We start from the raw sequence: 25,269 nt of genomic DNA, 5'->3' as shown, positions 1-25,269 counted from the left end.
ATGGTTTGGCTCATCGTCCTTATGTCCGTTGTTGTTTACATCCTGTTTTTGGCGCGTTTTGAATATTTTTGCGGCGCATGTTTTGTCATGCAATAATTTAATTGTCGGATTTGGCAGCTTAAAAGCGAAACACACCCACACACACAGAGATACTCACACACACATATGCAAGCCGCAGACATGGCCAAACAGGGCTTGCGTTCTGGCCTGGTCAGGTGCTGGGCTTTTGGGCAGTTTGTTTTCGCCTGACACTTGGTGCTTTATTTTTTATTTATGCTTTGGCTTTGGCTAGTTGCGTTTTCGCCCATTGACAAATTGCTTCAAATAGTTTTTTTTTTTTTTGTATGTTAAAGTAAAAAAAATAAAAATAAAAAAAATAAAAAAAAATAAAAAAAATAGTTTTTTAATCAAAGCAAATTTATGTATATAAATTGAACTCGACTTGAATTTCTGCTGGACTTTAGAACTTGTTTCCATGCAAATATCTGCATTTCTAACACTACTCAACAAATTTGAGATTTATATTGTATTCCCTTTGCTAGAGATCAAGTTATGGACGAATGTTAAATTAATCATCTATAATCTGATATTATAAACTAATCCCAGCTCAAAAATTCTACTAAGTTTTGTAAAAATTTTATTTCTTGTAGTGTAGTGTATCATAATAGCTTGGGCTCTTGTAATTCAATATTTTCAATAATAATTCAATTATTATTGAATTGAAATTTATTTACTATTTAGTTTGGAGTTGTGGAGCACTGATAGCTTGATTTAACACTGACTGAAATATAATTATAAAATCATCAAGCAAGAACGATACCATATTCGATAATTTATAGGTAGCATGCAGCTACTTAAAAATTCTTTGGGGTATTTAAAAAAAAAAATAATAATAATAAATAAACACATAAAAAAAAAATAAAATAAAATAAAATAAAAAAAATTAAAATAAATATAAATATATATGTATAATATTCTATACCATAAAAAAAAAAAAAAAAATTAAATAAATAAATAAAAATAAAAAAATAAATATATATGTAATATATTCTATAACATATAATGAAGTTGCTTGAGTTGAGTTCATCGAACCATTAATCGAAAATGACAAATATCGAAAGTTCTTAGACTTTGTGCTTAGCTCTGACTATGACTAATTTAGATAAGCTAAATAGATTGTTTTTGTTGATCGTAGTGAACTTTATCGTATCTCAGTTTCTATCCTCCACTTCGCAGCATTTCCACTTCGATAATTATCGATATCCGATTAGAATAGCAAAAACTTTTCAGATTCAACTCGAAACAATTAAAACTTGAGCACAATTATATCTGGCTCGAGCACTATTCACCTTTAAGCAGCTCGACTGCGCAGCTACCCCGCCACCGTCTCGCCCGTGTCGAGGCCAACTGCATTCGAATTCAAATTAACCAAATTACCGAAAATTTCGCCAGCTTTTGTCTGCTTGGCTCAGTTCTCTTAATTACTTACAACTAACGGCTGCACAGTGGGTGCAAAGTTTGGATAGTCAATCGTATAAACCAGATACCAGAGCACCCCACTCTCGCCTCTCCCACTGCCACGCCCACGCCCACTCCAACTTGCAACTTCGCTAGAAATGCAATTGAGGAAAGCCAAGAGCGAAAAGGGAGACAAAAGGCAGCCAAGCGCTTGGCTGATAGCTGCCTGTCGTCTGGGGGCGTTGTGGGCGTGCCAGTTGAAGAAATTACGCTGATTGAACACTAATTTATTTGTTTGTTTGTTTTAACATTCGGCGCATTGAAATGCGAAGCAGCAGCAGCAGCCGACGAAAGTGGATAAAGCAAAAAAAAAAAAAAAACAGAACAAACTTTTTATCCTTGGCAGGAGCAGCCAAAAATGCAGCCAAGGTGTGAGCAGGTGGGCTGAGACGGGACGGGTTGGTGTATTGATTGCCTGCAGCTGGTATCATCTCTCTCTAATGTTGCAAGTTTCGTTGTTGTTGTTTTTGTTGTTGTTGTTGGTTTTCTTGTTTTATTTCTTTCTGTTCAAGTCCTTTCTCGCTTAATTGGCTATAATTGAAATCAGCTCTTTGGGTTCGGAAAGAGTTCAAGCTAAAGGCAAACGGAATCGACTCGAATCGAATCGAATTGATTTGCAGTTACGAACTTTGATATAAATAATTGCGATAAACTTCAAATAGTCGTAACAGTAAAATATTAAGTGCGTTCTTTAACAGCGCTAATGCTAACATAGCTGCTGAAGCCATGTTAAAATTATAAAGTTAACAGCGCTCAGTTTACTAAAAAAACACTTTAATTATTAAAACCTTTTAAGTCAAAATATTTTAAAAATAAATTTGCTTTTAATTGAATTAATTGTTTATTTATTATACTAGTTAAGTAAAATATATCAATTTCAAAAGAATTCTTAATCACCTCAAAGTATGCAATGCGTAACGGTAAGATTCCTGAGTAGAACACAAAGAATGAGTCAAAATGGTTTATGTTCTCTTTTTGGCTCCCACTCAGCAGCGCCGCCGCTCGCACTCACATAAAACTGGGAACAGTCTGGCCATTGAGTTGGCGCACACGCAAACCACACTCCCAGTGCTTGGCGAGCGCAGACGACTCAAGAGCGCAGCAAATGTCACTCGTTGGCTGTGAAGAGTGTTACACTTAGCAGCTGCCGATCAGAGATCGTAGTTCCAATAAGACTGACGCTCCAATCATATTAGTGCACATGTGTGTAGGCGCAAGAGCTTAACAGAAATAGTTACACAGAGAGAGCAGAGAGAGTGTGTGTGTGACGACAGAGCGTATGGCTGTCTAGCTGTTAACTGTGATCTTTCAACGTCTGGAAGCTGACTCACACATTGCATACATATACTTGCATGCGTATATGCGTATGCCCGCGTCTTTGTGTGCGTGTGTGTGTGTTTGCATGCATATAATCAACGAGGACGACGTCATCGGCGTTTCGTCTGACTCTGTTATTGATTCTTTATGGTGATCATTCCATCTCGCTCTCACGCTCTCTCTCTCTCTGATAACTGGTTTGCTGCGGCTATTGTTTTTAGCTATGTTAAATTAATATGCAGACGTAAGGTTCGCCGGTCTCTTTTGCATCGCGTGTGAGCCGTCACCTAATGAAGACTCATTCTGATTTGAATGGCATTAGCAGCGGGAGTCGCTCCAATTAGAATAGGAGAGGCGTAGCCTAACGCACAATTCCTATTGCTCTCGCTCAGTCCATCTCCCTTGCACTCGCCTCAAGCCATCAATGCGCCAATCCCTGTGCGCTTGCCGCTTACTTTATATTGCTTATTCTTCATTTTTGCGCTACCTTTGCGACCTCCTTTTCCTTTTTCGGTCGCACACACACAAACACACAGACACAGGCACACCCTGGCAAAGCCTTGAACACGTTCTTGGAACAGGCACAAAAGGTGCAGCGCAAAACGAGTTCCAGTTGCTGTCGCTGCTGCCGGTCAACATTTGCGTGATTTACTTTTGTACTTCCACAGCATCCACAGCGATCGACGGGCGAAACTTTAACATTTTGCTTTTGTGCTCCTTCTTCCGCTCTGGCCCCCTGCTCCCCTACTCCGCACCTTTGCGCTGTTCCAATACCCAACTTCAGTTCGGTCAGCTGCGACGGCGACGGCGACGCTGACAGCGACGTCTGCGTCTGCGCAACTTTTGATTTTGCCTGAAACCGGTTTGCCAGTCTCCCCTCTCCCCTCCAACTCAAGTCTTGTTTTTTATTCATGTTTCATTTTTTTTTTTGTTTCTGTGGAGTCTGTGTGTTTCTCTGTCTGTAGCTGTTTCTACTAACTGACCCCCGGAGCAACCCACAACGCCAGCCGCAGCGACACAGCCGACAAACGTTCACTTAATGATCTTGTCAAGTGCTTTGTAGGCGTTTTTACTTTGTTTTTGCTTCGAGTTAATTTCTTAAGATCATCAAATAGAAACGAGATACGTACAAAGTCTAAGATAATTTGTTAATTTGTTAAGATTTTTTAAACAATAGAGGCGTCAGATCTTACAGAGTTCATTTATATAGAGAAAACAAATAGAGGTATTTTCTAGAGTTAATTTCTTATTTTGTTATGGGTTTTCAAGCAATTGAGTTCGTAAGTTCCATAAACTCCTTTAGAGACTCTATATTTATAGTGAAAATAAATAAATTAATATTTCAGAGGTAATTTCTTAACATTTTTATAATATAATATATATATTTTTGTATATAATATAATTTTAATATTTAAAAGAAATGAAGATGATAAGAAGTCTGCTATGATTCTTATTTTATTGAAAGCTTTCAAGCAATTAGGGTGGAATTTAGTTAATTAAATTTTTTTAAACATACTTTATATAAAGAAAAATAAACGATTTGTTTTAGTTATTTTACAATTTTGTATTATTTTATTTTATTTTTATTTTTTTCATTTTAATGTTAACTTTAAAAAAATATTTTTAGCAATTGCAAGACGCAACTCATTAAGATTTACCTAAGCCAAACCAGTTAATAGCCAGTTATTCCTGAAGCAGCTGTCAACTAATTTACATTTGTTGCCAACCGAGCAAATGATCTCGATTTCAATTTCAATTTCGATTTTGAAGCATTTGCTGCCTGGCCAAGCAGCTTCCCATGTGCATATGTGTGTGTGTGTGTGTATCTGTGTGCATTGAAAACTTTTGTGCTGCTTTTGCCATACTCCAGTTATGTTTCGCTCTTTGTATGTGTATGTGTGTGTCGCGTGTGTGTGTGTTGGCATGTGCCCAACTGCAAATGCGGCATAAGTAAAATCGTCTGCTCTTTTCTTTTTGCTAGTCTTCTTCTTTCGCTGCTTTACTTTTGCATAATGAATGAGTGCAGAGGTGGCTTAGTGCATATGCCATAGTGTGCGAGCGTGTGTGTGTGCAAGATTTGCTTCTTAGACAACGGTGTACCAGCAACAACACACGCTCAACCTTTCACTTGCCCTCGAGGCAACAAAAACAATCGTTCCAGCTTCCATGTGGTCGGCCACATTGACTTTGACTACAACAAATTCACATTTCCAAAACGTTTTTATAAATAGCACTCTCGCACACACACACACACACACACACACGCAGACAAGGAACTTCTAATGCTGTAGAAAAAGAAAAACGATAAACAACAGCAGTGACTGGGCGCTGCGGGGGCGTTGCGATCTCTCGCTCACGTTCTCTCGCTCCCTCACTCACACTCACTCCCTCTGCCCAGACTTTGGCTCTGGCGCTCTCTTCAAGTCTTTTCTTCTGTGCCTGCTTTCACTGTTGTTGTGGCTCTGATTGTTAACAGCAGCTGATGACGGTGCTCTGTGAATTAACAGCTACTGTTGTTGCTGCTCTTGCTGCCATTTCCAATCAATTTACATTCACCTTTTATAAGACATAAATAAATAAATTTATGTTTATATCTTCTAATGGCCTCTTATTCTCTGTGGGGGTGTCTATGTGTATGTGTGTGTGTCTTAAATTTATGACATAGAAATGTCAAAATTTGTATGCACTAAGATGAAATGAAATGAACGGTACTTATAGCTTTTAGCTCTTCTTTTATATTTGTTGGTTTTTGGGCTATTTTTGGGCGCCCATTGAAATGTCAAACTGAAACATTGCATGGCTATAAATATATATATATAGAAAACTAAATATGAGTGCATTTTGAAATATTGAACTATTTTTGAAGGTGACTTTGAGGACTTTTTTAATTTCTGTGCAGTTAAATCTTTGCATATATAGTAAAATAGCTAGAAATGTATAAATGTACTAATATATTAACTGTGCTAATTAACAGCTGCCGCTTGCATTTTGAGTGATTATTATGGCCTCGGCTAAAGTTTAGCTCAAAGAAATCGCTTTGCTCCTTTGACGGCTGAACCCTTGTGGAGTCAGCTGCTCTAAAAAACTCACTCAAATGCTTTGCACAAGTCACTCCAGCCCTCGCTCAATGGCGACGCGCTCTTAACTTAACAGCAGCACGCTCGCTCGCTCTCTCTCTCTGTCCCACTCACTCTCTCGTGGTTGCTCGCACTCCAGCAGAGTACATTTGTGAGCCAATAAGAGCAACAGACGTTGGGCACTGGAGTCAGCCGCTGCAGACGAAACCATGCAGAGAGCGTGAGAGAGCAATAGAGAGAGCAGCGCTTGCTGCCGTTGTGGCTGTTTTGGCTGTTGCCGATTGGAATTTTTGGTGCATAACAGCGCCCTAACAGCGTACGACCAGAAGCAAAAACAACATCGAGCAAGGCGGACGTGTGTGTCGCATTTTGTTAATAAATTTTTAGAATTTCTGTACAAGAGAGCTAAACGCAGCTACCAACAAACGCTGTCACAACTAATTCAAAATAAATTTGATAATAATAATAAATACGAAAATAATTCATTAATTGTGTTAAATATAATAAAAATCGTGCAGAGTTGCCTTGCTCGTAGTATTAAAAATAAAGTAAAAAGAGGAAAATTAACCGATATAAGTGTTGAGTAATATACGTAAAAAAGGAAAAAAAAAAAAAAAAAAAAACAGGAAAATTTACGAAAAATCACAAAAATAAAAAAACAGCTAAGAAAATAAGCAATAAATTATGCAACATTATTAACCAATTCAAGAAGCAACATTAACAACATTTTATGAAAATCGCGCGCGTTTCAACAGCCGCAACGATAACAACAACAGCAACAACAACAACAACAACAACCAAACAGCTGTCAACAAAATAAAAGAATATTCGTCTGTGAATTTTTTATCAACAAGAAAGCAAAACGAAGCGCGAAGCGACTTTTTTTCGGTGATTGTGTACGTGTGTGTGCGTGTGTAGTTGTTGTGCCGTAGCTGTTGTTGTGTTGTGCCTGTCAATTTTTGACATCTCCGCGTGCAAGTGTGTACGTCTATACGTGTATAGGTGTATAGGTGCGTGCGTGTGTGTGCCTCTCGCCTCTGTCAGTCGCCTCAGTCTGTCTATGTGTGTGCGTTAGTTAGTCAGTTGTGCCTATGCGCGTGTGTGTGCGAGTGTCTCGCTTCATTTTGCCTTTGGTGTCAGTTGAAGAGAAAGAAAACGAATAGCTCGTCGCAGCTGAGCAGAACGGAGCGGAGTAAACGGAATAAAGTGTGCTTCAAGTCAAGTTCTATGTGTTTGCCGGCATTTTAATGACGTCACGTCAAGCAGCGCAGTAACAGCCATCAAGCAAAAGCAACAACAACTGCAAAGTCAGCAAAACCAGAAAGCAAGAAAAATAATATCAAGTAAAAAGCCCGAAATAAAAATAAAAAAAAAAACGCGTTTCTTCTGCTGTCGCTCGCTCTCTACTGCCTCCCCCCGCACTATCGCTGACCCGCTCTAAACCACACTCAGCTGCTCCGTGCGCGTGTGACTGTGTGTAAGTGTGTGCAAAAGTTACAAATTCTAACAGCAAATCAAACGAAATTCGCAACAACAACAGCAACAACAGCGGAGAGAATCGAATCAAATTGAAGCGCAACGCATCGCTCGCATCGCATCGCATCGCATCATCAGCTGCTTCTCAAGGTGTTTATTTAGCTTTAATTTACATCTAAATTATTTATTCACACGTGTCTAAAAAAGTTTCCCCTTTATTACTAATACTCAGAGTTTTACCCATGATTGAAAAGTGGTTTATTTTGTTTTCTTTTGAGCTAAAATTTCTATTTGAGCTTTTCGTCGAGTTGCTGAAATTATTGACAATATTTTCAAAGTGTGCTTAAAATTAATTTTCCCAAAATGTTGAAATTAGTTTCGTCGTGTTTATACTTGTAGTAAAAAAAGTTTCACATGTTTTCAAAATATTGTTAACCGTGGTTAAAATTAAGCCGAACATATGTTAGGCTTATTAAAGGCGATTTTACGTTTTGGGCATTTCGATTTTAGCTTCCCATATTTTGTTTACAGTTTTACTAATCTGGCCAAGCAGCCAGTGCTACATATAACATTAATTTTAATTAAAAAATAATAATAATAATAATTATAGCTTTCTTATGTCAAATTTGTTTAAAAATTATTATTATTTTTTTTTTTAAATTAGTTGACATTTGTGTGATATTAATATTACTCAAAAATTTAATAATATATCAGTATTTAATTAATTAATTTCATATGAAAAAAAAAAAAAAAAAATGAAATAAAATAAATACAATATATTGAATGATATATTAGATATTTGAAAATTTTAAATTTAATTTGAAATGAAGTAGTATTTCATTAAAAAAAATGGTAAATAACAAAACTAAACTTATAGTTTCTTCTTCAAAATATTTTTTTCCGAAATAGTTTGATAATTTAAGTAAATTTTAATTTTTAATAAACATGGAGAGATTTCAATAAGAACTTTAATGCAATAGATATATTCCCGAATATTGAATTGAATTGTGCTTACACTTACTCTTTTTTTTTTATATTCTGAAAAATCGTTACATTACAAGTTTAAATAATATTATTTTAATTTCTTTTTGTCGTCATCTAAAAAAATTTTTTTACGCAGATATCTGTTAAAATAAAATAAAATGAAATCATTTGACATAAAAGTAATACAAAAATTAAAATATTTATTAGAAAAATCAAAAGCTTTTGTGAGATTAATTTTTGTATTTGTCTTATAATTTACTATTAACAAATACTTTTCAGAAAGTCCAAAAGTTGATTGAGATAAACGATAAATTTTACACCCGAACTCCAAAGAAATTCGATTAAATGTATATAGGTTTCTAGAAAATGTTTAAGTACAACATGAAAATGGTAAATTTTAAACTCTATTATATCTTTCTTTTTTCAATCCAAAGAATTCAAGCTGAAAATTAGTTGTAAAAATTCATAACAGAATTTTTTGATTCGAATATATTTTTGATGAAGTTCACTTGAACTTTGTTACTTTAATTGGTTTTTCTTTAAGGCATTAACTTCTTATAATAATTATAAAAATCGAAAGAAAAAAAATATCTGAGCAACTTTTTGGCCCGCAGCGCTGCTCTGCGCTGTCTTCTCTTTCGCGAAGGCTAATGAACTGTGCGAGCTATTAAAATGTAGTTTATCAGCAAAAAAGGCCGAAATAATACCAATAAATGTGTAAATATACTTATATGGCACATATGTATATAAAACCCCGTATATGTATGTACATATACATACTTATAGACAAATATGAAGTCATCTTTCGCAGTTTTACGAACTTTATTATTAATTAATCATTTGGGTCCGACGAGTTCTATTTAAGTCCAAAAACTTGGCTTGTGAAGCGCTCCACAAACTGAGTTGAATTTTAAGTTGGCCACACACTGACACCCACGCACGCACACACACACACACACATACAACAAATCATGCTTAAATTTAATGCAAATTTTGCAATTTTTATTCGTATGTAAAGAGCAAGCAAGGCCTAGGCTACAAATTCGTTTGCTCCATCATGTTTTACTCTGTTCTTTCTCTACTCGTAGGTCTTATAGGTTTTGTCATGAAAGAAGAATATTATATTATATATATAAATGTGTACATATTGGCTGAGTTCATGCATTTATATGGATGTATAGACATAGATATACATGTATGTTTAATTAGCATCAAATATAATATTAACTTACATTTATTTAATATTATTATACTATAATTTAATACTATAAATAATTATTTACTTTAATGTATTACAAATACATTATTAGACTTTATAGCGACAATCGATAGCTTTTGCTATCTAAAGACAAGTTTTCCGGCCTACAATACCCTTCGGCAATATTTTAGCTCTATATGCAATATGTAATACCATATTAAGTATTACATAATATCGTCTGAGCCACAGCTAGAGTTGAGGTATTGCTTTCGTCTACACTAAAAGCTTTAACTATATATATATATATATATATATATATATATATAATATATTTATCTATATATCTAGTTTCCGTCTAAAAAAATCTTTAATTAAAGCGTATCGAAGCGTCGGCGTGTCATAAATTTTGTCTTTTATTTTTATTTTATTCGTATTTACTTTTATTTATTTTTTACTTTTTGCTTTACTTAGCGCGAGATGCTAACGCGAGATATTGCGCACTGTTGTTGTTGTTTTTATTTTTGTTATGAAAAGTCACGTTTTTTTGTGATGTTTTTTTTTTTTTTTTTGCACCAGCGGCCTTTGTCGTCGAGCCCGAGTCGAGTCGTTTCTGGTTCTGATTCCTGAGCCTCTGGCGTTACTTCAACTCGTAAACATGAAATTTATGTGCTCTTTCGAGACTCACTGTAATACATTATACATATATATATATACATATATATGCATATTTATATATACATATATTCATTCCACATGTGATTTCTGTTCAAATTTGTTGTAATCTATTTTTGTTTACATTTTTAAGGCGGCAAATTGAATTAGCGCCTCGCTAGAGAGAAAGAAAGAAGGAAAGCAAAAGTTGTATATTTAACACTTGCCATACATAAACACATGCATACTTATGTGTAATGTATGAGTATATGTCTTCATATATGTACCTCTCCAATACTCTGTCTAAATTTAATAAATGAGCCAACGAAATCGCTTGGAAAATGCCACATAAATTGCTTTGTCTCTGCTGAATGCCGATATTCGTCTTTCAAAAAGCAAAATGAAGCCCAATACTGTAGCAAAAAACAACTGTAGAGAAACAAAAAAAAAAAGCCGACAAGCTCAACTAAAATGTGAGAGGTGAGGCCCGAGACCAAAAAACTCTCAAGTCTGAGGACTTGGCATGACTAATCGATTCGATTTTTCGACTAAAAAGTCATGCCAAACTCTTACAGCAAATATGGTATATTGCTCAGCATTCTCCCATCTCTCTCTCTCTCTCTCTCTATCTCTCTCTATCTCTCTCTCTCTCTCTCCCGCTCTGTCTCTTTGTCTCACCCCTCCGACGCAAAACAATAAATAAATATCGATAGCTTTGCCATGAAGCTTTTCATACAAATTTTACTTCAGTCGTTTTGTCTCTTCGCCGCCCTCAACAAAACTTGAAAGTCACTGGACAAATTTTGTGAGCTCTTCAACTGCCAGCGACGACATTTGAAATTGCCATTTGAATGATGCGCCAAATACGTTGAGTGAGCTGAAAGGCACAGAGAGACAAAGAGGGAGAGAGAGAGAGAGGGAAATAGAGATAGAGAGATGCGTCTCTGAAGCAGTTCAGAGTTCAGTGACGGGATTTTGTGGCTTTAGCGCTTCAAGAAATCAGATCACTTCAAACATAAATTTAAGCTATGCGAATTGCAATAATAATTTGTCTTAAGCAGAAGCTGAGGCTGATGTGACGTAGTATAAGAGAAATTGAAGGCAATAGAAGAAAAAGGCTTACATTATATTTATATAAATATGATTTGTATATTCATTCAAAATAATAACATTTAAATTTATTATTGTTATAATACACAAAGCAACAAATTTACTATTTGCTATTACTATTTTTAATAATATAAAAAATATTTAATAATTTTTATTCATTGTGTATTATAATTTAATTATACAAAATTTCTATTATATATTATACATAGTATAACTATGCTAGAGCTTAAATTCAAATTAAATTTTTGCAGACTTATTGAGTAAAAATTCGCGGACTTTCGCGCGTTACACAACACTTATATGTGGAGAAATTTCTCATCAGATCTAACTTGTCATTCAAGAAATCTTTGTAAATGTTCCGGGAAAGCTTAAATTCATGCATATATTAAAAAGTATCCAGTAGAATTTTTAAATTATTTGTATACTAATTTAATATAACATCACAGCTCTTCAAATTTAAACAAACATATATTAATAAACTGAAGCAAATTAAAAACAATTTCAAATAAAGTAAACCTAATACTTTTATGGCCAACCAAATCGCAGCAACAAAAGCTTAAGAAATTTAATTAAATTTGCTTGCAACTGGCAAATTATATAACTAATTGCACTTCGAATGCGCACAACTGCACAAGAGGCAGCCAAATAATTGCACAACTTGAGGGAAATAATTTCGATTCGCTGAAAATGTATAAAAAATGCTATAAATGTTGTCTAATTGATGTTTTTTTCGTTTTTGCTTTTTCAATTGTCTTTCGCTACTCGAATGGAGTGTGAGTGTGTGCAGAAGTGTGCATGCGTGTGTGTGTGTGTGTCGAAAGTGAAGTTAGTTACAAACTAATTTCATAGCTAATTACACGAATGGAGTTTTTGCTATGCTCTTTCCTAATATTTCCCCAATCAAAACTTTGCTTTCATTGCACTCGAAAATTTACTGAAGCGTCACATTGTGATATTATCAAAAGTTGGCCAAGTTTTTACTTGGGTTCATTTAATGCAAAAGAACTAGTTCATTTATGCGAATGCATGCTAAATAAACTAGAATAAGAAATGCAAATTCAAAGACCTTTACGCATTTACGAACACTGAATATTAACTGTTGAAATGGATAATTAAATTTGAAAGCTTACGAGAGCGGATGAAAGAGAACTTGAATAAAACGGTAATTTATTGAAATTCAGTTTAGAAATTCTTTCGGGTCTTATCAATTGAAACGTAGTTTATAAAGCATTTCAGCCTTTACCAACACTGAATAGACGAATTTCTCTTCTCTGTCTCTTTTCATGTTTCTTTCGAAACCTTTGTAATATTCTTTGGTTAATATCAATGCTCGAGCATTGTCTGTTTTCTTTCCTTTGCGGCGCATAAACATTTTGGTTTCTATCAAAAATTGTTCGTGCTCGCTTTTTATTTTTATATTTCTCTCTGCTGCTGTTGCTGCTGCTGCTTCTTCTTCTTCATCTTCCTCAATTTTGTTGCTCACTTTTTGATATTTTGAAACATGTGCTCGTCGTTGTGCTAAAAATACCACAAGTTGTTGTTCTTGTTATTGTTGCCTCTCAACGAGTCAAAAAGCAAATGGGCTGAAAGCATTATCGAAAAACAGGCTAACAAATATTATTTCATACAGCTGGAGGCGTCAAGAAATTTAATTTGATTTAATATGGCTTAAGAGGAGTACAAAATATAAATCTAACTGTGAACTGCTTTGCGAATTCCGCATATTGAAGTACAGTAAAACCTGCCTGAGTACATTTGCAACAAGTGTATAAATATTTGCATTTATATATGTATATTTCAAGTGATACAGATATCTATATTTGTGTCTATATTTATATGCTACATATAAAAAGAAATAAAAACCAAAAATAAATTGAAAAATATATTTCAACGTGGTTTTTCCCTTTATGTGCATCTGCGGCCTCTGGCCCAAAGAGCCAGCCGGCAGCTGTTGTACATTTTTGGATGTATCTGCCTGCAGTTGTGCAGCTCATCGCAGCGCTGCGCACTGTCCCCAAACACGCCCCTCGCCCCTCCACTTGCCGCCCTCTTTGCCCATGCGGTCTGCATTTTGGAAACGTCGCCACCAAAAATAAGTTTTTCGTGCATGAAATTTTTGGCAGCCAAATGCAGCAGCAGCAGCAGCAGCAGAGGCAGCGGCAGCAACAACTAATAACAACGCTCTGCATTTGCCTTATATAAGCAGCGCTGCCTTTTAACCCTTAGCTGGGACAGCGTGCTCAACGTCGACCCGTTGCCCGTTTCATGCTAAATTGAGATCAATTGAAAGCGAAATTGATTGCTTAACCTTCTTTCCGTCTCTCTCTCTCTCTCTCACACACACTCTCGCTCCCTTGAGGCGTGTGGGTCAGCCATGGGCGTGGCACAACTGATGGGGCCGCTGTCTGCAAGCTGCTTAAACAAATTAGTTCAAAGTTTAATTCAATTTCATTTGCTGCGCGTCACATTATTCAAACGCACTTGAGAAAATTTTAATTATAATTTTATAAGCTCTCTCTCTCTCACTCTCTCTCTCAATCGTTTCTCTTTTAGTTATTTTTATATGAAACAAAAAATTATAGAAAAAAGATGAAATGAATTAGGCAAAAATGTGTGTGAGGAATTGTTTATGCTACAAAATTTTAATATTTAGTTTGCTGTCGCTCTTCGGTCCACGTGTGTATGTGTGTGTGTGTGTATTTTAAGATAAGCAAAACTTTTGACTCTGCCAAAATGTATTAGATGAGTGCATGTTTCATAAGTAAAAGAGAAAGAGAGAGTGTGTGCGAGAGAGAGTGATAATCTCTCTCTCTCTCTCTCTCTCTCTCTCTCTGTTGCTCTTTCTTCGAAAAACTTGCTTTGCCGTTGGCATTTCAGAAATATGTTATTATTTGCCTCAGATTTCGATTTGCTCTCGCTTGATTGCTGTGCGCCTCAAAGAAACAAAAATTATTTATACAGATTTTAGACTCTGACGTAATTAGCTGACGCTTAAGAAATTCATTTGGCTTATAGCGTAGTGCGACAAACGTGACGGTCAATAATTAAGAAATTCATAATATGAATGCCTAAACTAATTGACAAAAATGCCTTACTTTTCCGATTAGATTAGATATTAGGAACTACCTGCCAAAGTCGAAAAACCGGTTAATAATAAATGTCACATTCGCAAAGAATATAGTTGATAAAACTCTGCTAGAACTTTTTAAATAAATAATAAATTATAAATAAGTATATATATATATATATTAAATTAAATATATATATTTTTCTATCGAAACAGAATGTGCTGTATATATGTGCATAAACATCAATCGGCTAAACCAGATCAAATCGGACGACTCATAGCCATTTGTCGGATATATATATATAGTCGTATATGTTTTTAATATTTTGATGTTCCAGTTTCCAGCGTTTGGCCTGAATCATTCTGTGGCATTTGCATTTACAATTCGTTAGAGTTGAACGCTTCATTCCGGCATTGTTTACGGTTTTGGCACGTTTTACGTGGTCCGCCTCCATGCCTTATATAGACGCTGTGGCTGCTGATCGAAACTTAACACTTTTGCCCAATTACAATGTAGCAGACCAAAAATATCTATTTACATATGTATATTTACAGTGATGTACCGATATGATGCACCTTAAGTAGAGTTATGGTTGTCGTCTGGCGAATAGCTAATAGACGTCGACGATTGAGCTTGACTGATTGTTGTCGTCGGGCCCACGCGTTGAGAAATGCTAAATTAATTATGCATGTCAATGTTTGACAATAAGAATTAATTAGCCTAGAGTCAACTCTGAACGGGTTTGTTGTTGCTTTAGTTACGCTTCAGGTGAAGAAGCAGATAACGCCCACGACTCTCCCCAGCATGACATAAGCTGAGCAGCAGCAGCAGCAGCTCCAGCTAATGATAATGCTAATCAAGCTAATGATGATTGCAAACAGTACTGATCAGGCTGATGATGCACTTAACAGAGATGTTACAACTATTCTGTTACGCAGCAAACACTTTGACATTTATGTAAATTGTTGTTTGTGTTTAGTTTCAGTTGCACACGCTTGTCGATTGAAGTGCAGGGGATGATTTGTTTGGGGCGGGGGGCGTGGTGGCATGGTGGCAGCCATATAAGCTCTGGTGTTTAACTTTTATCTAATCGCATTTATTGATAGCAAGCAACAGTGGAAGCCGCATTGAGCTTTCTCGCCCTTTCCGCTGTGGCTTCATTGTTTGAGCTTATATTATTATATTTGTTTTTTGTTTTTTTTTTCGCTTCTTCCACCTTGATGTGTGTCACAGCAGGGCAGGGTGGGTCACCGAGCTGGCCGACGGGGGCTTATGTTGTATAATGTTGCAACAGAGCGGTTACTGACCGTTGCGCGGCGCGCCTTGCTACGGCTTCGAGGGCAGCGCAATAAATACTCATTGGGAGTTGTTGCCACAAGGCGTTCGCTCGCTCGCTTCCCATTTCTACTGCGGCCGCTATTATGTGAGGGCTTTAAAAATAGCCAAGAGTCAACTGTGTGCGAATCGCGGCCATGATGCGGGCCACACGGTTACCGGCAATTGCATTTTGTTAGTCAGCTTTCGATTGCCTGGAGCCGGGTTGCCTCTAATCACTTGCCCCGATTCGGTTGGAGAACCTATATGCGTTTCTATATATACATATATGTGTGTGTGTGTGTGTGTGTGTATGCATATATGCAGTATGTACTCTACTTGTAACAACAAATATATACACGAGTTGGCGAGTGCGTTTCAAGTGAGTCGCATATCTAATAAAAAAAAAAAAAAGAGGAAAGAAAAAAACCTACAGCACAAATATTAAGCACACATGAAATAATGACTTTTCACAGCAAGCTGCCAACAGTCGCGGCCCGTCGATGACGACGGCGTCCCTTATCAGTGTAGCGCACTCTTCATTCCGCAGCGCTATAAAATGTGGGGCATGTGGGTTAGGCGTCGCAGCTGAAATAACTAATTGAATAACGAAATTCGGCGTGAAATAGCTTACACATGTTATCGATAACAAAATAACAGCAGATGTTATCGATTGCATGACTAAAGATTTATAATTGTAAAATAAGAAATATGTAATCGAACTAAACAAAAATATTTTTTTCCAAACAATAAAAATTATGTATATCGATAACATTACAAAAAAAATTATTTCAAATCATTTCATTATTTTACAAATTTTGTCTAATCACAACAGGCTTCATTATCGGAATTAAGAGAAAAATTTGGTTGGCGACTTTTTTAAAAAGTTGATTTCATTTTATTATTTATCGAATGTACTATCGATATATAAAATGCATTTGTGTTCAAATGCATTTGAATATTAATGAACATGAAATCTATTATGATTTAACTCATTCGTCATTATTTTGACTGTTTAATGTGGCTTAAAATTTATCGACAATTTTATTCTGAAGCAAATCCCAAAAAGTTGCTGTTAGGAATTAATAAAATCCGAATTTCATATCGTATACTTCAAATAAATGAAAAATTCAATATTGATAATGAAAAATTGATTGATGATAGTAAATCGATTTATCAAATAATCGAATGGTAAATCAAGTTATTATCTATGATTAAATAAAAGATAGAGATCTAAATCCTTTGCATATATAATTTTTCATGTAAACATTAACTTGAGCTCAATCTCTAGCGATATTTTTAAGGTTATGCAAATTCATATACAAATATATACATATACGTATGTATATGTGTATGTGTGTGTGGAAGCGACTTGTAATTGTTGCCGGTTAATTGTTCTCGCATGTGGAACAATTTTCGACTCAATTTTAAGCAGACGCAGCAGCAGTAGCTTTTTTTTTTTTTTTTTATTATTATATTTTCCTTTTGTTTTGTATTGTTTTGTTTATTGGAACAGCTTACATAAATACAAATGAATACGAATATGAATATGTGAATGCAAATATTTAGTGAGTGTGTGTTAACAGCTATAAAAATTAACAGTTTTCGATTTCTGTTTCAGCTACTCTTTACCGCTCTCACTCTCTCTCTCTCACTCTCTCCCATCTCATACGCTCTCTCCGTTTAACCTTCAAAAGATAATAAAATACACACAAAAGAAAAGCAAAAGGCAAGCATTACCAAAAAACCAAATTTAATACAAGACTTAAAACTTGTTGAACTTGTTTGGTCTGCTTTTTGTTTTTGGTTTTTGATTTTGTTTTCTTTCATTTTTGTTGTTATCTGTTGGCTCTAAAGCAATTTGCATCATTGCGTTTCGTTTTTACTTTTTTTATTTATTGTTGTTGTTTTTCGTCGAATCTTTAATGTTTTTTTTTTCTTCGTGCCTCTGGGGTAATGTATTAATCAGCTTTTAATCGCAGCCTCAATTAGCAATTAATTAATATCCTGAATTCAGGTGTATGTATGTAAGGCCATGTATATAGCCTCGAGGTTGTTTGTAGGTCATCGGATGCTGTTGTCATCGAGTCATCGATATCGTTTTTCGATCATTCTTGGCCCACATTCATAAAAGCTCGCACACTATTTAGTAGTTGTAGGCAGGTTTATTTTCGTAAGCGTTTTCCACACACACCGAAACAGCCCATAAATTTCTCAGTATATCCAGAACTGCGTCAATGACATGCCCAGCAGCATTAGCTGTGTATCTATATATCTGTCTATCCGAATCCGTATCCATATCTATATATATATATAGGAGAGAGATAGATATTTATTCTATTCGATGTTCAACACGTCCGCTTCGCTGGTTCTATTTGTGTGGGCGCTGGCTGGCGTTGTTTAAAAGTTTTTTCCCATATATACTTATGTTTTTTTTTTTTACTTTTTAGTTAGACTAAAAAATAGAATTGGTTGTACGGGAATTATTTAAATACATCAACTGCAACCCACACATACACATCCAGCTCATAAATTAAGTTAAAATTTGTACTTAATACTGTTGCTTCTTTTTTTCTATTTTTTATTTTGAGTATAAACTTGAAATACGGAAAAACAATTTGCAGCTGACATCATGCAGACATCATATGTATATATATATACATATATATATATATATATATATATACATTGACCAACTATAAAGCTTATAAAATTATAAATGCGTTTTTTTCAGTTTTTTTTTATCTTAAAAAAAAAAATAAAAATAAAGAAACCATAGATAATGTAGTGCAAATGTATTGGCATTTATATTTCTGTGTATGTATTTGACTGGCAAATACAAATAAAAATTGATATCTCATGTGAACGTCCAGATAGCGATATATACTATATGTATATTGTGGCATTTGGTGGATAACCAAAAACTGATTTTTTTTAGCTATTGCACATGTTGTTCAGGGTTGTGCGTGGGCGAATCATAAATTTTTGAATGGAAATTATATTTATAAAAGAAGATTTCATGAAAATTTATTAAGGAAATGATTCCAAAACAAACTTTAATCGATGTGGAAATACGGTAAAAAAAACTAGAAAGTCTACAATTCAGATGATAAGGTTTTTCCGATTAGAGTTTGATTGAGTGTTAGAGGAGACTTAATTAACTTTAAACTTTTTATAAATAGTTCAAATATAGTTTAAGCACATTTTAGAAATATTTGTAGAAATTAAAAACGTTTCTCTTACATCAACTCGCACAAAGAAAAGCTCAAATAATTTTTATATGGGCCAACTTATTGGCTTAACTAGGGATCTTTCCTACTAACAAACAGTCAATATTTAAATGGAACTTTTCCGAATGAAATTTTTTGATTTCGTTACAATACAATGGCTGATAAGATAAGATTGTTAAAAGCGAAAACCACAATAACTAACAAGAACTAACAAGTAAGAATGTAGCAATTGGTTGTTACCGACTACAGAATACTTAATCACACATTTTTAGTATATATTTTAAATGGAGTTTATTTCAAGTCACTACTATGGAGGAAATACTAAAAAGTTTTTACGAACAGACGGACGGAAAACAATGTGGACAGTGCACAAAACGAATATACTCATTCACAAATGTGAATGAGTATAAATATTGAAGTGCCAAAACAAAAGAGAGAGAAAACAATCAAACCAGACAATAAAACAGACGCAACTGCAAATGCAAATTTGCGTGCCGTCATCGATGATTGAATCATATTAATCTTTTTGCTAATTTCATTTCTCGGTTTTGACTAATATTAAAAACTTGCAAATATATTATACATATATAGAGATATATATAGGTATATGTATATGAATTTATTAATACATGAATGACAACTGCACCGTTAACATTTTTTTACAGTCATTATTTATAGACATTTTGCAATACCTTATATATACATACATATATGTATATGATATATATTAATATATATAATTAACAATAAAACACAATTCGAGCGGTAAGTGCGTTTAAATTTTTTATTCGCTTTGCTAAAGATGCGTAGTAAGCACGATCAAAATAAAATAAATAAATAAAAAAAAAAAAAAAAAAAATCTTTAGAGATTTTATCTATCATCATAGATAAATGATATGCCTATAAATTGCTCTACTTGCAAGTAGAGGCAATTCTCTGTCACTCTCTCTCTCTCTCTCTCGCTCTCTATGTTGCTTTTGCTATCAATGATATGAGACAATACTATTTTAAGTTAGTAATTTTATCATTTTGTATTCATTATTTTTAGTTTGTATTTTCTTGATATAAGAAGAAAATAAGAAAATGCCGCTGGGACGTAAAAAATTATGCCAAATATAATGATAATTTCTTGCGTAATGAAACAACTTGGCGCATTTTATTTGTAGTTTGTCAATGTGCATTGCTGCTGTTATGGGCCGTGCTTTTGGTTTGGTTTGGTTTAGTTTTCTTTTTTTTTTTTTCGAGATATAGAAAATGTAAAAAAGAAGCAAAAGAAAAGAAAATTTGTGGCAATCGCTGACTGTTGCCTGCCTGGCATATTTGGCTGTTGCTCGCCACGCTCTATATCTAGACATATGTAATCATGCCATATTTATTGCCATTTGAAAACCCATTGAATAACACTACAAATTGTATAAACGAAAGTTGAAGAAATTCATATAATATACAAGTTTTTGAAATTTTACTTACATTTTAAAAAATGTCTAGTTAAATAAATAAAATTATATGAAAATTGGAATTTAAATTTTATTTTATTTTTATTTTAATTATTATAATATTAAAAATCTTAAAATTTAATTCAGATAATTTACAAATATTTTTCAGCTAAAATAAAAAAAATTAATTTTTTTTAATAATATTTTTATATATTTTTTACAGTTTTTATTTGAGTAAAGCAAAGTATAAAATTTTTTTTTAAAATAAAATTTAAGTTTAGCATTAAATTACGATATGAATCTCTTGAATGCATTTTACACTCATTCAGCTCATTGCATCCCCATATATAAATAAAATTAAAACAACTAACAATAGCTCAAGAAATGCGCGCGCTACTAACAACAAGTTAAAAACAAAAACCATCGCATACACACACACACTCGCAAACAAACACCCACTCGCACTCACAACTAAATCCGTCCTTCTGTCTGTCTCTCTCACTCTGTCTCTCTCTCTGTTTCTCGTCAATTGTGATCTTTGCAAATGCAGCGTTAACCCATGTGTTTGGTATAAGCCTAAACGTCTATTTCTCTTCTTATTCTCATTTCAGATAATGTAAAATCAGCGTATGCTCAATAAAGAAAAGCTTAAATACACACAAAAATAAGAACAACAAATTAAATATTAAAACAAAAACTGCTAAACTTACAAACAATATTCAAGTTAAAGCGTATTTATATATAAACGTTTGTTCGAATCAAAATTAAACTACATATATACAACTCTTAGCCACGATAGGCTTCAAGTACCCCAAGCTATTAGCTATTCCCAAGCTTTGTAAACAATTAAAAAAAAAAAGAAAACAATATACAAAACAAGAACTCATGCAAAGCGCTAAACATCTATGCTAAATATATATATGTATACCTTATATATATAGGTGCTGATCTGTGCTAAGAGCTGTTTATCATAAAAGAAACAAAAAGTAACCCGAAACAAAACTTGTTGAAGCCAACGTCATAAAGTAAAACGCGCAACATTTCTAGTCGCCAGCTAAGCTATCTATAAAGTCCCCCAGCTAAAACAAAACTATAGCTATAAATATATATATATATTCATATATACATATACAAAATACTGAAGAATTGCTGCTGCGATGGCCAACGTTGTTAATATGAACAGCCTGCTGAATGGCAAGGACTCGCGCTGGCTGCAGCTGGAGGTCTGCCGCGAATTTCAGCGCAACAAATGTTCGCGCCAGGACACCGAATGCAAGTTCGCCCATCCGCCGGCCAATGTTGAGGTGCAGAACGGCAAGGTTACCGCTTGCTATGACAGTATCAAGGTCAGTATCCAAAAACCCAACCAACCTGCCTATGATTATCAATATCTATATCTATATATGTAAATAAATATATATATATATATATATAGAGTGCAGACAAACCCCATTAACACTCTGCTTCTATCGTGTATCGTGTATGGAATGTAGCTTGTAAGCTTTTATTTATTACTTTTAATACATCATGGCTTCAGTACTCTACCCCAAGCCATACCACCCCCACCCCAACAAACAAAAAACCTATATGAAAACCCATTGCAGTCCCAAAAAAGTGGATCTTGTCGCGCTTTTGTTGTTTGTGCTTATGTGCTTATATATTGTTTCTCTCTCATTTTTTTGGTATATACTCTGTGCTTATTGTATATACATAGTTAGTGGCTGTCTCTCTGTCTCTATCTCTCGCTCTCGCTCTCTGTCTGTCACACTCTCTTTGCTGTGCGCTTCTGAGCCTAGACTTGAGAGAGCTTGCGGCTTGCCCCTTGGCCCCGGCGGCAGCTTTTGTCTCTGCGCTTGTCTTTGTGCCTGTGCTTGACCGACTCCTTGCTAAGCTATCGAGAGATTACCAGAGATCGTATAATAATAAACAAAGACAAAATATTACATCAAAAACGGTGTAAAAAACGAACATAAAAATTAAAATAAAATCAAGTGCAAAAAGTGTTGAAGTGAAATTCCAATAATTAAAATAACTTAAAAATTTGAATGTTTAGGCGACGCACCTCTTAGAGATGGATAACTACAAGGTAAACTTAATATTAATCAATATTTACCATAAGTTTCTATTACTCTTTTATATTTTACTTAGCATTAAGTACTTACAAGACAAAATCGTTTAAACAATTTCCAACAAAGTTGAATCGGTTGATCCACTTTCAGTTTTATATATTTATTTTGTATTTTTTTTAATTTTTTTTTTTTTTTTTTTTTTTTGGGTCCCATGCTGTTCCTAAGCTCTTTGACATTGTCCGACGCAAAATCAAAGCGTATTTGCCGGCATCCTTTTTTTGTTAGCCACCTTTCCTTTCCTTTATTTTTTTTTTTCTGTTGAACAATATTGAATTTTCGCCGCTGAAACGCGAAAAATTAGCTGTGAAAAAGATTGGAAAAGCAAACGCACCAAAACAAAAGCGTCAAAGCGGCAAAAGTTTGTTCCTTACTCTCTTTTTTTTTTTTTTTGTGTATTTTTTTCGGCATTTTTCAGCACTTTTTTCGCTCAGCTGGACGTCCACGACAACAACAGTTACACAGCGGCGGAAAAACAAAAGGGCGACAATACCTTGACAATGTCGTGGGCTATGCGGAAAAAATTAAGTTGCCCGGTTTGTTGTTGTTTGCTTTATTAAGCTCTCTCGCTTGCACTCAGTCTCTCACTCTCTCTCTCTCTTTCGCTCTGCCTCTGTTATCTGTGTGTGTTTGTGACAACAATGTTGGCAACACAAACAACAACAACAACAGCAACAGCAACTATATAAAATGGCAGCATAAAGTAAAGTATTTTATATATAGTACTTGCTTAATGCTGACAAAATGCCGCCTCGAACCTCATCATCGGCATTATAATGATCATCATTAGCATTTTTATCATCATCATCGTCATCGTCAAATTTGTGACAGCATAAAAAATTACGTTTTCTTGCTGTTGCTGCTGTTGTTGTTGTTGTTGTATTTTTGGGAAAATGTTCGTAGTCGCCTTTTCGGGCGTCAGCCATTTGCCACTTGTTTGGCTAACGGCTGTGGCGGCCGCTTTTGTTATTTTAACAAAACCCCAAAGCGTGGAGTGGAGCCTTAAAGTTAGCCAGACCCCTGGCACGCCCCTCCGTTCCGTGCCCCAACACCCACACACACACACCCGCTCTCGTCTAGGCCACGCCTGAGTGTGCAAACAATAGTTAAAACTGATGTTTGTAAGTAGCTCTTGGTTCTTGTTGTTGTTGCTGTTGTTGTTGTTGTTGCGCTTTTGTTTTTGTACTTTTCACGCCTGTCCTCACGCGCAGCGTCCTTAATTGAGCCACTGCCACAGTTGAGGCTGAGAAAAAAAAACGCGAAGTTCGTCCCTGTCCTTGCTTCCGTCTCTGCCTTTTTATGGCTGTTTGTTTTGATGAACGCTTTACGCTTTAATAGAAGCATTTCCGACTACTTGAAAATTATGATGCTGAATTATTTTACAGTATTATTCTGCATTGTTCTTAACTTTAAAAAAATATATATTCAAATATATATTCAGTGCGAAATGTACTATAACTATAAGTAAGTAGTTTTCGATGGTTTCTATTGAAAGTTTTTCTGAATATAAATTTTATGTAACGACTGAAAGAGAATAAATAGATTACAGATTTCGCATTCTATGGGTTCCTCAGATCATTAGCGATTTTCTTTATATAAAAGTCTGATACCAAAAGACTTTTATCTGCTCATATTCAATCATTTAAGATTTTTTTTTTTTTTTTTAATATATATAAATTTATATATCAGAATCTCCCTTATATACTTCAATCTACTTTGCCTTTCAGTTTTACTAACATTTATCTCAAAGAATATTTCGGCGTATAGCTCTATTATAATATGTTTAAAAAATTTACGCTGCCTAGCCTTGAAATCTCTTAAACCTTTTCTCCCAGGTCACAGCTGGGTCGAGTGATAAGCTACTGCTGATGCTCATACCAAACGAAAAGAAGAAGAAGAAGAAGTAGCAAATGAGTTAGCTTTCTGCCTGTAACAGCTGCGAGCTCAAAATGCGAAAGCGAAAGGACACACAGATACATATACAGTAGGGCCTCTACATATATATACATATATATATATATTTGTATATGACGAAGTTGTCCGCTTGCCCCATGGGGCTTCAGCTTGCGCCCGCTAGGCAGCTGGCAAATAAAGCTCAGACATTCATTGCCCACAAATTAATTGTGTTATCCTATTAATTAACTATGCAGTAAAGTTGCCGAGCAATTTGGTTCGCTGAGCGAGTTTTTCTGCCCAGCCGCATGACACGAGAGCACAAGAGTTTTCTTCTCTTATTTTCCCTTGCTTTCCCTTACTGTTTTTTTTTGTGCCAGGCTTTTGAGTGTGTTGTAATTGTAGCTGAGTGTGTTTGTACTCATTTTCACCTCTTTTTTCCCCCAGGGTGTGGTGTGCATGTGTGTGTGTGTGTGTGTGTGCTTGACACACAAAACGGGAGAGGCATGCGGCATGATGAGTTTAAATGTGTAACGAACTTAAACGTGCAAGTAACCAGCATATAATGGCTGCCAGCCAGTTTAAGGACAAGAGGCCTACCTGGATGAATATATGTATGTGTGTGTGTGTGGGTGTGACAACATTTTCCATGTGGCCACGGCACTAATTTATAGTTAAGTTGCCGCATTGTAGACTTTTCTAATGGCATTCGCTTGCGCTGCTGCCTGACAGGATTAATTGAAGGGGAAAACTAAACTGAGCTCAAGCAAAGTTCCTTTCAATAAAATATATAAGACGACAACTGGGTCAATGGCATTGGATCGTTCTAATGCATGAGTGAGTTACTTGGAATGTAATTGAATATATAATT

At 34.9% G+C, this 25,269-nt stretch overlaps 1 protein-coding gene across 13 annotated transcripts in view; it reads left to right on the top strand.

Moving 5' to 3' along the window:
* LOC6580505 (protein muscleblind) overlaps positions 1–25,269 on the top strand; it is a 186,317-nt gene that overhangs the window by 7,639 nt on the left and 153,409 nt on the right. For 12 of the 13 annotated variants that reach the window (XR_006357922.1, XR_006357921.1, XR_006357919.1 and 9 more), the window contains exons 1-2: positions 6,219–7,538; positions 20,991–21,725. Coding sequence is in view for 9 of the 13 variants with exons in the window: in XM_044011201.1 (XP_043867136.1) it covers positions 21,537–21,725 (189 nt within the window). In the remaining 4 variants the exon portion in view is untranslated. Of the gene's footprint in view, positions 1–6,218; positions 7,539–20,990; positions 21,726–25,269 lie in introns of those variants that run through there. The other variant, XM_044011200.1, reaches the window with a different exon arrangement.

The sequence above is a fragment of the Drosophila mojavensis genome, unplaced genomic scaffold, assembly GCF_018153725.1.
Source record: "Drosophila mojavensis isolate 15081-1352.22 unplaced genomic scaffold, ASM1815372v1 contig_81, whole genome shotgun sequence".
NCBI classification, from domain to species: Eukaryota; Metazoa; Arthropoda; class Insecta; order Diptera; family Drosophilidae; genus Drosophila; species Drosophila mojavensis.
This window is presented reverse-complemented; position numbering and strand designations above follow the sequence as displayed.